Source organism: Meriones unguiculatus, chromosome 7 (assembly GCF_030254825.1).
Source record: "Meriones unguiculatus strain TT.TT164.6M chromosome 7, Bangor_MerUng_6.1, whole genome shotgun sequence".
Classification (NCBI taxonomy): Eukaryota; Metazoa; Chordata; class Mammalia; order Rodentia; family Muridae; genus Meriones; species Meriones unguiculatus.
In genome coordinates, this window is record NC_083355.1 from 109,225,063 (window position 1) to 109,240,079 (window position 15,017).

The following is a 15,017-nucleotide window of genomic DNA, read 5'->3' on the forward strand; positions in this document are numbered from 1 at the left end:
TGATCTGACCCTGAGCAGAACTACGAACTTAGGACAGTGGGGACATTCTAACTTGAGCATGTGCCCTGACTTTTGAGGCACCTTTTGTGAGGTCTCAGATTAGCATTTGAGACTGCTTGATCTTTGGGTTAAGAGATGTGTTAGAAGAGATAGTAATGTTGTTGACATAACATGGTGGGGGCTCTGAAGAACATTCAGTCTGACTGGACAAAGTAAGTGTTCCCTCTTACAGGTTTCAGATGGCATGGGGAGATCACATGCCACAGGGTTGGTGAGTAGCCCTGCAGCTGGGTTGCCTGTGGTTCCCCGGACAGGAGGGACAGGCATCTCAGGCTTTAGGTGGTGTGTATCCAGTATGCCAGATGTGTTGCCTGCAGCTCCTGATTGCTGGGTGCCCTGTAAGACTTCCTTTGGGGGAAAGCAGATGACAGATGGGAAAGCAGACTTTCTAGGTCAGCAGTGGGGATTGCAGGAGAAGCCATGAGAACTAAGAGAGAAAGAACCTCCTGTAGGTTAGCACAGTCCAAAAACAAACAAACAAACAAACAAACAAACCCTAGCCCAAACCTAAACTCTTTTTTTCTGAACCTGCCAATTCCATTTGGAGGGAGCAGGGATGTGTGGGCATCATCTTGTTCTATCTGAAGAATCAGGAAGCAGAGATCTTAGCAAAAATGCTCTCCAGCCATCACCCTCCAATGTACAGCTTTGGTTCAAAACTGGCCACTGGGTTCCCAAAGCACTAACACCACCTGGAGGACAAGAATTGAACCCACTGAACTTCTGGGGATCACATTCAAACGGTAACATTGGACCAAAACTAAGCAGGGAAGAGTGAAAGATGCAACTGTCTTTTTGTAGCTCAAGCCTGTGACACTTTTTCTGCTTGCCACCCACTTTTTCCCCATTGAAAATGAAACTGATAAGTGATTTAATGAAGTGATAACTGATGCTCTCACAGTAAAGCCACAGCTGTAATGAAGGGTCTCTTTAACACATTGAGGAAGACCTCATGATTGTGGGGGTTGTAACATTGCCTTATAGAGCTAGATTATCATGGGCTATTATTTAGTTCCCGCAGATACCCATTCATTAATGAATGGATATAAAGTGAATGGGCTATAAAGTTTCATGTGTCAGGGTTCTCCACAGGAACAAAAGTTATAGACTGAATCTGTTTAGAGAGAAAGGACATTTATTAGAAGGGCTTACAGGCTATGGTCCAGGTATTCTAAACATGGCTGTCTACCAATAGCAGGTCTAAGAATCTAGTAGCTGTGCAATTCATAAAGCTGGGTGTCTCGGCTTGTTTCAGAATCCCAGCATTATGCCCTAATTCCAATGAAGGGATAAACCCATCGGCAAGAGCAAGTAAGCAAAGAGAGGGAGCTTTTTTCCTTTGTATCCTTTATACAGGCTGCTGGCAGAAGTGTGATGCATCTTCCTCCTTCAAATTATTTAATTAAGAACAAAGTTAAATGATTTCTTGGAGAGATCAGGGTGTACCCAGATGCTTGGGTTTTAGTTAAGTCTAGATATGGTCAAGTTGACAACCAAGAATGGCCGTCACAAGTGCATTATTTGAAAGTGGACATCAGGTCATCATTATGCCTGGCATGGCATGATTACCCTTTGTATAGCCACAAACAGTACAAACTATAGGACAGATAGCAATGTCCCTTGAGGAACATTATCTTCATATCTCAAACATAAATATGTTTTCAACTGATGTTCTCTTAATTGATGTTACATTACATGATAAAGAAATTGAAGAAAGAAAACACAAATATCTGTACAGATGCATTCTTTCAAGCAATGGCACAAACACTCATGTTTATCATAATCCTCATTTCTGCAACTGGTCACATGACCTTAGCTAGTGTTTTCCTCTACTACTCATGCTGCACTTCCCCCACTCTCAGCAGGTCTTGGCTCTTTTCCTGGAGGAGTGACCCAAGCTTTCATTCCTGAAGGGTCTGTGTCCTTTGTCATTGTGACTGGATTAGGCTGTTGTAGTTTCCCATTGCCTCTAACACGACATGGTAGCACCCTAACGGATCTCCTGTATTCCAGACATAGTGTTTCTGACCTCCACTGTGGAAATGCAATCCAAAAGTCCCCTTGGTAATCTTGGACAATCACCCCTCCTAAAATTGTTATTCCTTTCATTGCCTATTTGCTCCAAGGCATCAAAAGGCCAAAGTGGCCGGGAGAAGTCAAAGGTTCCAGTTCAATGGAATGTTTGCTCCATCTCCTGGCAGGAGCACTCCCTGCTCTAGAACCAAAATTTCTAGGCTATTAGAACTGAAAGTCATGGGAATAGGAAGAAACTTTTTTTTCTAATGGGTTGCTATAAGTAATATTGAGTGGGATTATTTGGTTTTTACACCTTGATTCCAGGACCTGTGTATCCTGGATATAGGAGAAACTATATGATATATTGGATGCTGATTCAAAGTATGTGTTTTATCTGAAGAACCCTGCCCCAGCCATCCAGGATGATGGCACTCAATTGTCACTATAACTGTTTCTTTGAAAGGCCATTCCATCATTTTCCCAGAACAGCTGCTTGAGGCTGGTAGGGAACATGGAAAGACCAGATAATCCCATGATCATGGGCCCACTGCTGTGCTTTGATGGCTGTGAAGTGAGTTCCCTGGTCAGAAGCAATACTGTGTGGCATACCATGACATAAAGCATTCTGAAAATCTATTTATGGTGATTTTGGCAGACGCATTACATGCAAGAGAGGCAAATCCATAACCAGAATATGTATCTACCCCAGTTGTCCTTTCTATGGAGGAAGTGGCCCAATGTAGTCAATCTGCCTCAGATTGCTGACTTGACTCCCAGGAAAGGGTGCCATGTCTGGGTCTCAGTGTTGGTCTCTCCTGCTGGCATATATGGCAGCTGTAGCCAGATCAAACTTGCTGAGTCCACGGATAACCCCCATCTCTGCCAGCATGGCCACTTTGTTCATAGATTCACCGCGTAATGACAGAGATGGCTGGGGAAAGAAGCCAACTGTCCACAGAACAGTTTAAGTCTTACTATCTATCCACTTAATTACTGAGCCCCTCTTCATCTGAAATGAGTGTTCATCTTAGACATAAGCATCTTCACATCTTTTTCCCATTTAGAGGGATCAATCTACACACTCCTTCCCCAGATGTCTTTCTCACCAATTTTTCCAGTCAGGCCCCTTCAAGACCCTGATCATCCAGCCAAACAATTGGCTACAGCCCATGCACCAGTGAGCAATCCCACAACAGAGGTGATTGAGAGAAGAGAAAGTGAAGTAGAGCATGGAAAAGAAGAAGGTTTGGCCTTTGCCAGGAAAACTTGATGATGAGTACTGCATGAGGCACGGAGGGAAGGCAAAGGAAACCTGAACTCGGGGGGTCTCAGACCCCTTGCCAGCAGACTGGCAGAATTTGTCAAGATGAGAGAGAATCTGATGGTCACGTATGTCATTTACTGACTATGGAGAATCTTGGTCAAGCTTATATTGCAGCCCCAGCCATAGTGCAGATTCCTTTCAGATCTCCTCCACTACCAGAGCCAGGCAGCTTCCCTTCAAAAGTCTGATAGCCAAGGAGTGGAGAGCAAGTCTCTAGAGTATGCCTATTCCTACCATACAGGACAGTTACACAGATACAGACAGAGACCTGTCAGCATTGAGACATGTGATTATTAATGTGTGAGTTTCCATAAAGAAAGTAAGGAGTGTGGACATACAGTTGTATTCTTTTTGAAGTGAATTTGAAAGTCCAGAACAAGTGTTACCTGAATCCCTACCTGGTGACAAAGGGTCAGGGTTTGTGTGCATGTCTTTTTTCCTTGACTACTCCTTTATTCCATACCAACCTTCGAACAATTAGAGAAACAGAAGCCACAACTAGGACATCCGGTGGGCCTTTTGTTTATGACACAGTTAGGCATTTTCCATTCAGGAGGTGGTTCTGCTAGCTAGAGCTTCCAAGTGCTTGTCACCAAAAATCATCCTGTTGGCCCATTTCCAGTCTTATCACAGATCACAGATCGTCTGTGCCAGAATTTCCTAAGAGAAGGTAGGAGTTCCTGGGAAATAAATAGGCAGCAGGGTGCACTGGGGAGAGCAACGCACCAGGAAGGCAGCCACTCCGAACATCAGGACTCACCTCATATAGATACTGGCTGCTGGAATATGCACTGCAGGTAATTCCCATGATGTCTTCTCTCTGGGGACAGAGGAAGGAGCCATCCCAGGACTGTGTGGTACTGGCTACGGCCTGAAGTCATAGTTTGAAGAATGGAAAGGAGTTGTTCTTGGGTACTGGGTTGGAATCAAGACATTTCTGCAGTGCATAAAAATCTTCTCTTCAGCCTGTCTCTTTATGGCTATGAAAGATGTAGGTGCCATGGGCTATGCTCCTGGACAGTGAATGATGCCTGCTCTTTCTGACCCTCCACAGGGAGAAAGTAGTGAGCCTTTGCTTAGCCTGGGTGCTGCTGTAGGAGCCTGCAGGAAACAGGACTCTTACAGAGTTCCTCTGTGGAAGGTGGCATGCCTGCCATGCTCACATCAGAGAGGAGATGCCTTGGGGGGTCAGGAGCCCCCATCCTAAATACCATGGCCAAGAAGAAGGGTTCCACCCTCTGCTAGGAAGGAGAACAAGACAGTAGCTTAGCCAGTGAGCCATATTCCTTCACAGACTAACTTGTTTTCTTTGCCAATCATTTTGAACTATAATATTACTAAATGCTTTTCTGAAGATATGGTTGCCTCAGCCTGATAGAGGGTGAAGGCAGCTGAAGCTCCTGGCTCCTCTGTAGGCATGGCACTGGCTCAGCTGCCACACCTCCCTCCTCTGCTCTCTCCATTCTCCTCCTACGCTCTTCTAGCCTTCTCTCCTCTCCCCTCCATCTTCCACTTTAGTCCCTCATCTTATCTTCCTCCTCCCATCTTCTATACTACTGCCCCTTTTCCCTTCCACTTTCTCACTCCTTCTTTCTTTGCCCACCTTTTCTTTCCTTCTCCCTAATCTTCTTCCTTGCTTCCCCATTCCTTTAGCATCTACTCTCCCCTACAGAGTGGACAGAGGCTAAAGCTGGGTGGCCATGTTCACCATCACACACTTTCAAACATGCTCACCACTGCAGGAGTATATGGAGTAGAAAGCCCTCTGCATGTTCCCCACATCTGTTCCCACACCTGAGCTGAGCCAGACGATTTTTGCTAGTTACGTACCCGGACCTCTCAACACCCTGCCCACAGAGGCCTAGGTGGTTGCTTACCACCATACAGCAAAACAACAGCCAAAATGAAATCCGGTCCAGGTGTCAGAGACTCAGACAACATTCATTTTTCTCTCCATCGGGAGGTCTCCCAAGCCCTAGGTACAAACCATCATGTGGCATCTTGACAGGAATGAAAGAACCTCTCCCTATTGGTCCTTCTAATGCCTATTCCCAGGGGTACTAGTGTTTAGATGCTGGGCTAGATATTTCCAGAGCTGCCTCTCAGTTGACCTCCACACTCCCAGAAACATGCTCTAGATTTAGCCAATGGCCTTGAGAGTTATTAGACATGTCATCTGGAGGTAAAAGAAAGCCATGGTCCACAGTTCTGAACTGGTCCACAGTTCTTTTCCTAAGTCCTGACTAGAGGCTGGTAAAGGAGAGCTGGGGCACAAGAGAAAAGAAAGGGAGTTACTTGCCTTCTAATTAGGCCTATGCCAAGCTATTGAGAGAAGATGAGACATTGAGATTACACAAGGCTCGGACCCACCATCAGGTTCTTTTCTTCTTTAGACTGTATCCCTCGAATATTCCTTCAACTGTCTGGTTACTGCTTCTCTATCACAAAAATAGAAAAATTGGTTACTGCAGTGGTACCAGAGAGACATGCTGTGGTTATGCCATCTGAGTGGCCAGAGCACCTTCCGTGGAGGGTCACAGAGGCAGTAAGGCTAGCAGAGTAGGGCCACAGTGCAGGCCAGGTAGGAGACCTAGAATATGGTAAGAATACTACCCCGTCCTCCCAGACTCAGAGGATCATTTCTCTTCAAACAGGAGAGCAGAGAAGATGGCCTTCCTCATAGCTCTGGGGCTGTTGATGGCTGGGATCTGCCCTGTTGTCCTCTGTTACCCAGATGGCACACTGGGAAGGGACACTGCAGTCCAAGAAGACCAAGACAATGGGACACAAGTAGACAGTCTAACAGTTGCCAACAAAATCACTGACTTTGCCTTCTGCCTCTACAAGGAGCTGGTTTTGAAGAATCCAGGTGAAAATATCGTCTTTTCCCCATTCAGCATCTCTAGTGCCTTTGCCATGCTGTCCTTGGGAGCAAATAGGAAAACCCTGGAGGAAATTCTAGAAGGTCTCAAGTTCAATCTCACAGAGACCCCTGAGGCAGATATCCACCGGGGCTTTGGGCACCTCCTACACATGCTCAGCCAGCCAGAGAACCAGGTGCAGATCAGCACAGGCAACGCCATGTTTATTGAAAAGAACCTGCCAATACAAGCAGAATTCATTGAGAAGGCAAGGGCTCTGTACCAGGCCAAGGCCTTCAGGACCGACTTCAAGCAGCCTCAAGAGGCCAGAAAGCTCATCAATGACTATGTGAGAAAACAGACCCAGGGGAAGATCAAGGAACTGATCTCAGACCTGGATGAGGAGACATCCATGGTGCTGGTGAATCACATCTCCTTTATGGGTGAGAATGGTCACTGGTTGGGGAGTGGAGGGAGAGGATGTTGGCTGGGTACATGTGTTAACAGGTTGACCACTGGAAAAAGAAAAGATGCCCACGTCCTTGGACACACAGATGCCTAACTTATTACTAACAAGCCTTAATTCTGGGGTGTTTCTGGACAATGGTTGTGGTTCCTGCTATACACTCAACAGAAACCCTGAGCTGTCAATTTAAGAGGGCTGATTTGGGTTCTGACTTAAACTCACTGACTAGCAGAATGCCATAGTTCACACATATGTCCATTCCTACCTGTTGAGAAGAAGCCATGGCTACTGTCTACAGAGACAGGGTCCCTCAGATAGCCCACTGCAGCCTTTCCTAACATGGTCTTGTGGAAGGTCTCCATCACTGCCTGAGAGTCTCTGCCCAGAAGGGCTGGGGGCTTCCTGTCCTTAAGAAGCCTAACAACACTAATCTTAACAGGGAAAGCACCATGGCCCAGAGCTAATAAAGAGACTCACGGGCAGTTCCTATGCTGGACTTCTCTCCTGAGCCATTTCTGTAATGAGCTGGACCTGGGCATAGAGAAGCAGGGACTGGCGGAAAAGCCATTAGTGAATGGGAAGTGTCAGGCAGGCAGGGTTCTGTGTTGAGTGTCTGGCAGCTTCATGGAATTTTGCTTTTATAAAATTACTAGCCAGACAGCCTGAAAGGTCAGATTCCCCAAGACACATTCCTGGGCCAGGGAGTCTGATGAGCCTTGGGTACAGGATAGATGGAGACTCAGCTGGAGATATTCTGAGTAACTATACTGGGGGAAAAAATCCAGAGGTCCACACCCACAGCACTCTGCCTGATAGAGGCCAGTGAGCAAAGTGACAGCTCAGAAATGTGTGTTTGACAGAAGTTATGATATAACAAGACCTGGCATGTACTTGGGATGAATTAGAGATAGCCCAGGGCAGAGGGAGAGCAGGCCTGAAGCTATAGGCAGAAGAAAATCAAGGTGGCCATGGACAGAAAAAGAGGAGGACAGAGGACAGGGGTACAGGATGTCCCCAGAGCTGCTGTGGGCTGGGGATGATGGAAGCAGAGTGCCAGTCTGAAGGATTACACTGTAGTGTATGACTCTCTCAACTCACCCCAGGACCCAAGCTTCAAGGCTGCTTGGCTGTGAGGTGGGAATGTTTGTTCAGGCTGCTGGATCCTGAGCCCAAGAAATTAGTTCACTGTTCACTGCCAACTCCCATAGTGTGCCCTGATAGTGGGGACATAAACTGGGAATCTGGGATAAGTTAGAGTGAGATATCTGTGATGTGTGGAGATGGCCATTGTCCTTGAGTGAGATGAGGACTCATTACCCACATTTTAGCCCACACTCTATGGCTTCATGACTGCTCATGATGTGTGTGAACTCAGGTTCTCTTGCTGTTTCCCCTGAAACCTGTCCTACAAGCCATTGCTTTCTAAACTGAGGTTCCTCCTGAGGAAGAAGGGACCTTTGAATCTCCCCAGGTTCCAGTCTCACCACTTTCACTCTCTTACATACTCTACCCTTAGATCCCTGACTGTGTCAGGAGCTCAGGTAGCCAGACTCTGGTTTTGAGGGTCCCGTTTCCAAGCCAAAGCTCTAATAGCTTGAACAATTACCTTTTTTTTCCTGTTCATCATTGCCACCCGTAAGGGACACTTATGGGTGACTAAAGATAGATTTATTTCTGTCACAGCTCAGAAGCTGAACATTGTAGAAGTGGAGGTGGGGTCTTTCCGGTGCTACTACAATCTGATGATGTGTTTCATCTTCAGGCAAATGGAAGATACCCTTTAACCCTGATGACACATTTGAGGCGGACTTCCACTTGGACGAGAAGAGGTCTGTGAAGGTGCCCATGATGAAAGTTAAGGACGTGATCACACCCTACTTCCGGGATGAGGAGCTGTCCTGCTCTGTGGTGGAGCTGGAGTACATAGGCAATGCCAGCGCCCTGTTCATCCTCCCTGACCCTGGCAGGATGCAGCATGTGGAAGCCAGCTTGCGACCAGAGACCCTGAATAAATGGAAGGAATCTCTGAGGCCCAGGTGTGTGTCCCAGTGCTGGCCTGGCTTTCCGTCCTGTTTTTGTCCAGAAACCCAAAGTCCCTGTACCCAAGAGTCTCACTGGAGCCCATTGTGATGGTGGAGAGTCAGCTGGGGACAGGTTGGAGTTGAATTGAATTTCCCTCTGCTGTTGACAACCCTTGTTTGTCTTGGTGCCTGAAACTACTGTGGGTTTTCATTGTTGTTCTTGTTGTTCACAAAAAAGAAGAAGAAGAAGAAGAAGAAGAAGAAGAAGAAGAAGAAGAAGAAGAAGAAGAAGAAGAAGAAGAAGAAGAAGAAGCTGAGGTTTTCTCTGTCTCTAACAGGCTGTAAATTAAAACGAACCTTGAATGTGTCTCTAGAAGGCAGAAGGGATTTTGCTGAGATATCAGCTTTGAAAATCAGTTCAGCCCTGTGCAGCCATCTCAGCCCCTTATCAGTCATTCATTCATCATTCATGGAATGGTGACCTGAAGACCTACTAGGTGTCAAGCTCTGACTTAGATCTTCAGAGTATATCAGAGACTAAAGCACAAAAATGCTTATCCATATGGGTTTTCTTATGAATTGAAGAAGAGAGAGTGTGGGGATGAAAATACAACTAATCATTATATAAGCTAAAGATAAGAAATGTTAAGAAGAGTGTCCAAGGATGAAGAAAGCTGAAGTATGAAGCAGTGTGCAATTTTAAATAGAAGGGTCATTAGGTGATATCTATGGGCCAGCATGACAGGGGAAAAACTGCATGTTGTGGTTCTAGAAGGAGAGCATTCTCAGCAAAAGAACATCTAGTACCAATTACTGGCCTGTCTGCTGTAAACACTCTCAGGCCCTGATGGATAACTAATGCATTAGAAAGAGCAAAATCAAATGGTCTATGTACAGATGAAAAGAGGGCTTCTCTTCAGTGAGAGGGCTGTCTGTTGAAGGGTGCCTATCAGATATTAGAAGGGTTGAAAGGGGCGCAGATTTCAGTGACTTGTTTCTCTTTTTTATTCTCAGGTTGATAGAGGAGCTCCACCTGCCCAAGTTCTCCATGTCCAAAAACTACAACCTGGAGGACACCCTTCCAGAGTTGGGCATCAGGGAAGTCTTCTCCACACAGGCCGGTCTCTCTGGGATCACTGGAGACAAGGAAATGAGAGTCTCTATGGTAAGCCAAGAAACACTGAAATGACTCACTTAGGTCCCTGAAGCTGGATGGCAAACACCATGTAGACGTGTATGGGATGATAAATGTGTAGGAAAATAGCCGCATTTCTGAAATTTCTCTTGCCTGGGAGAGATAAACTATAGCCTAGATACTCCTGCTGAGATCATGCAGCCAGCCCTTCCTCTTCCTCCTGGGCTGAACCAAACCCAGGGTACTATGGTTGGAAAGTGCCTGCATTTGGGTTTAGGCCACAATGGATACGACCCTGTGCTGCACTGTAGGGACACCCAAAATCCGCTGTAGAGCCACCCACAATCCACTGCTGGGCCACCCACAATCCAATGCAGGGCCACCCACAATCCAGTGCAGGATCACCCACAATCCAATGCAGGGCCAAAGCATGGCCTGCTTCAGATTCTTCACTGCAGAGCTAGGCCAGAATAGTAGCACTAAAGGTAGTACAAGAGAAGGTGCCCTAGGACCTTCATATTACATTCCTAAATGCACAGTCTGGCTACGCCTAAGGTTCTGTTCAGTGCCCACTCAGAGCTGTGGAGTCAAATCTGTACCAACAGGGTGTAGCAATCTGGGGATGTGAAACCACACCCTGTGCATTGCTGTTGTGCATCCCAAAGACTCTAGAGCAGGAGGGATGCTGAAACCTGCACTGGCTGCCAGCACACTGGCTATTCCCTGTGAGCTGCTGGGAGGATGCCGTGGGGAAATGCCTACCACTGGCTACTCCCATCCTCCAGTTTGTAGTGAGCTTGAGGGCAACACAGATTCAGGCGCTGAGCAGATCCAGGGCATGCCTCATCTCACACCCTGAGTGGACTTGGAAAAACCAAGGGTAAAAGCTCAGGGTAGGAACAAATAAATTCACAGGCACTTGAGGTCAGTAGCACTGCTTGCTCCAGTCTCCTTTCCGACCTTCCCTGGTTTCCAATGACTGATGGGTGTCTCTCCCCACAGGTGACCCACCAGGTTATGCTGGATGTGGCTGAGACAGGCACAGAAGCAAGTGCTGGCACAACACTCAAATACACCTTTCTGTCTGCAAAACTGCCGCCTACAGATCTGAAATTCAACAACCCGTATTTGTACTTTATCACTAACTATGAACATTCGATTATCTACTTTATAAGCAAGATGATTGACCCAACACAGGGCTAGAACTTCCCAAGCAATGGGGTTTCTTCCTAGGAGCCGGGGATTGAACTTAATATGGGTTTCTCTCTATATGCATTTTGGCTTCCTTGCTGCAATTGGTGGTGGCATGCCTGGTTGGACAGTAACCTTGACTAACTCTCATATGCATAGGAGCCTGTGGGTGTTCAGTGTCAGGCTCCAAGTCCTCTTGGCAGTACTAGTTCATGCTCTGGAATTTTCAATCTGTCTTTATTCTTCATCACTTCTGACTCCCTCTGTCTGCCTCTACCCAAAGCCTGGGCCTGACAGATAGGATCAGCTCAGCACTCTTGATGGGACAGTTATAGGTCAACCCATGTGAACCTCAGGACCAAGTAGGGAACCTCCTGCCCAGTGTCTGTCTGCAGCATCTGGGAGCATCTGGTGCCTAGTTCCTGCCTCACCCTTTCCCTACTCCAGGCTCTGACACCTACTGCCCACATCTGGAACACTTTTGGTGTCCTCACTCCTGCAGCTGTGTAGGTCCTGTTGGTCAAACCACCTCCTTTCCCCCTCGCACTCCTACTTAGAGCAGAGGAGCCATTTTCTAAGTTCCCATCTGACCAAATTCCCATGTCAGATGGACACCTCAGCTTCTATCACCCAAAATTGAAGAGGTAGGAACAAAGGATCAATAAATGTGTACCTGCACAGAAAGTGGCCAGCCTGTGTTCACTCACCTTCTGTTGAAGGGGTATGGGCTCTAGTGACAACAGGGAAAATGGGCCGATTTCTAAGAAGATTCATTTAGGAAAAGGACATAATAACCTAGATGACAAAGAGCCTGGTCCTGTGAGACTCTCACATGACTCAGGGCCCTGTAGAACTTTGGAGAGGTCTGTCATTGTCCCTGTCCTGAGAATGTAACTCTGTGTGGTTTCTACACAGGTAAGAGGGCTGGGCAGAGGTGGTAGGGATTTCCTTGAGGGAAGTTTCAGAGAATATCAGGACACATCTGGAGAGAAGAGTGGGTGATTCAGCTCAAGGGCTGAGCCACTGTAGTGCTGAGATAGAGGAGGAGAAATGCACAAGGTGTGTGTGGGTTGGGATGCTGGGGGTCCATGGAGAATCCTGCAAACCTGGAAACACAACCAGAGGCAGAGGAGAAGGTGTGCATTCGGGCTGAGACATAGTTGAGTCTTGAGGTTCCTAAGAACACACATTGAAGGTGGACATGTGGTCAGCAGAGACTTGCACACACAGGATTCCCTTCCCCAGTGGGCACTGAGATGCCACCCCAGGAGGACCATGGATTAAGAGGAGAAGGGAGCCATCTATTAAAAGAAGCTAAGTGTCCCAACAATTGCAAAGCGCCTAACTATTGGTCAAGGCCCTGAGCTGGCTACTGCATGCACTCCATGAGTCTTCACATGACCCAGCTGTATCCCTCCATCTATTCTATCTTCAGACCAAGTGCCCAAGGAGCCTGGTGTGGAGAAATGTTAGGTGGGTGAAGTGAGGACCTTAATTTTAGTCTTTGAAATGGAGGTAAAATAGCCAATGTGGTAGCATGAACTTGTGATCCCAACTCTGGGGAGATGAAAAGAGGTGGCCAGCCCCACTAACCAATTCAGTGACTTCAGTGGATGGAGAATGTCAGGTTGAACTCTGACATCCATATGGATGTGTACATGGATGCACACATACCCAACAACAAATGCAGAGAAACATAAAGTAAATAAGAAATAATATACAAATCAAGTAAATGTTAAAGAAGAAGGAACAAGGGGGGCTGGGAGGGTTAATGGTGAAATGTCGTCTTGACTTATTCATGTGAAGTTTGGGGTTCCCAGAACTGTGACACAGAGGAGACAACCCCAGGAGACAACCCTGCAGCTCAGACGTATTGTCTTATTTAGAATTTTTTGCTGTAAAGAGACAGCATGACCATGGCAACTCTTACAAAGGAAAATACTTAACTGAGGCTGGCTTGAAGTTAAGAGGTTTAGTTCATTATCATCATGGCAAAAAACATGGCAGTGTGCAGGCAGTCACAGTGATGGAGAAAGAGATGAAAGTTCTACATCTGGATCAGCAGGCAGCAGAGGTGAAATCCACTTTACTCCTAGCTTGAGCACAAGAAACATCTAAGGCTTTCTCCACAGTGGTATAATTCTACCATCAAGGGCACACCTACTACAAAAAGCCACAGGTCCTAATGGTGCCACTCCCTTTGGGCCTATGGGATCATTTCATTCAAACTATCACCTATTTGTACCTAGAATTCTGAAGAAATCTACTGGTTAACAAAAATCATCCTTCACACAGGCAGCAAGGCTGTACCTTTCTTCAGCTGTTTAGTTACTGTGTCCTCACAGCCTGAATGGCTATGAGACAGCAGGGAACAGGGCTCTGTTGATGGAGAGAATGGACATGATCCAGCTGCCCTGGTTCAGACTCCTGGCTTGGCTCAGCATTATCTGGAGGTGTGTGGCCTTGGCAGCCTACACAGAAGACAGTCAACAATGGGGCTCACCTCAGCAGGTGCTGGTGAGGATGCAACAGGGTTTTAGGGGTGAAGGATGGAGTCACTGAGGTGTCCACCATGGTCTCTGTGTGATGAGAGAAGAAGGGCCAGAAGCTAGACATGGTGTTGCACACCTGTAATCCCAGCACTCAGAGAGGCAGAGGCAGGTGGATCTCTGTGAGGATGAGGTCAGTCTAGTCTATAAAATGAATCCAGGACAACGAAGGCTTACACAGAGAAACCTGTCTTTAAAAAACCAAAATAAGAGAGGTTGTGGAGAAAGGGGAACCCTCCTCCATTGCTGGTGGGAATGTAAACTGGTACAACCACTTTAGAAATCAATCTGGCACTTTCTCAGACAATTAGGAATAATGCTTCCTCAAGACCCAGCTATACCACTCCTAGGCATATGTCCAAAAGTTGCTCAAGTACACAACAAGGACATTTGCTCAACCATGTTTGTAGCAGCTTTATTTGTAATAGCCAGAACCTGGAAATAACCAAGATGTCCATCAATGTAGGAATGGGCACAGAAACTGTGGTATTTTTACACAATGGAATATTACTCAGCAATCAAAAATAAGGAAATCATGAAATTTGCAGGTAAATTTGCAGGGATCTAGAAAAGATTATTTTGAGTGAGGTATCCCAGAAGGAGAAAGACACACATGGTATATACTCATTTATATAGACCTATAAGATATGATAAACATAATGAAATATATACACCTAAAGAAGATAAACAAGAAAGAACACCCAGAGTAAGATGATCAATCCTCACTTAGAAAGACAAATGGGATGGGCATTGAACGTAGGAGAAAACAAATAACAGGACAGGAGCCTACCACAGAGGGCCTCTGAAAGCCTCTACCTAGCAGTGTATCAAAGCAGATACTAAGACTCATAACCAAACCTTTGGCAGAATGTAGGGAATCATATGAAAGAATGAGGAGTTAGTACAACACGGAGAGGATAGGAGCTCCACAAGGACCAAATATATCTGGGCACAGGGGTCTTTTCTGAGACTGACACTCCACTAAGGACCATGTATGGATATAACCTAGAACCTCTGCTCAGATGAAGCCCGTGGTAGCTCAGTAACCAATTGGTTTCCCATAGTAAGGAGAACAGGGACTATCTCTGACAGGAACTCAATGGCAGGCTCTTTGACCTCCCCACCCTCAAGGGAGGAGTAGTCCTGCTAGGCCACAGAGGAGGACTTTGCAGCCAGTCCTGAAGATACCTGATAAAACAGAGTCAGATGAAAGGGGAGGAGGTCCTCCCCAATCAGTGGACTTGGAAAGGGGCAGGGAGGAGATGAGGGAGGGAGGGTGGGATAGGGAGGGAATGTGGAAGCGGGATACAGCTGGGATACAGAGTTAATAAAATGTAACTAATAATAAAAATTAAAAAGTTAAAAAAAAAAACACCAAAATAAGAAGGAAAAAA

The 15,017-nt window shown here is 46.4% G+C and overlaps 1 protein-coding gene across 1 annotated transcript; it reads left to right on the top strand.

Annotated features, from left to right (window-relative positions):
• Positions 1-4,078: 4,078 nt before the first annotated feature.
• LOC110539985 (serine protease inhibitor A3N-like) lies at positions 4,079-11,717 on the top strand. The gene is made up of 5 exons (XM_021626810.2): positions 4,079-4,197; positions 6,055-6,704; positions 8,490-8,763; positions 9,763-9,913; positions 10,886-11,717. Exons 1-5 carry the CDS (start codon positions 4,187-4,189, stop codon positions 11,084-11,086), a joined length of 1,287 nt encoding a protein of 428 aa, XP_021482485.1. The 5' UTR covers positions 4,079-4,186; the 3' UTR covers positions 11,087-11,717.
• Positions 11,718-15,017: the final 3,300 nt, after the last annotated feature.

What these genes read in the sequence shown, in the direction of transcription:
- LOC110539985 (XM_021626810.2), top strand. An exon ending in GAATCACATCTCCTTTATGG is followed by an intron (nt 6,705 to 8,489) that starts GTGAGAATGGTC and finishes TTTCATCTTCAG; the next exon opens with GCAAATGGAAGATACCCTTT. An exon ending in AGGAAATGAGAGTCTCTATG is followed by an intron (nt 9,914 to 10,885) that starts GTAAGCCAAGAA and finishes CTCTCCCCACAG; the next exon opens with GTGACCCACCAGGTTATGCT.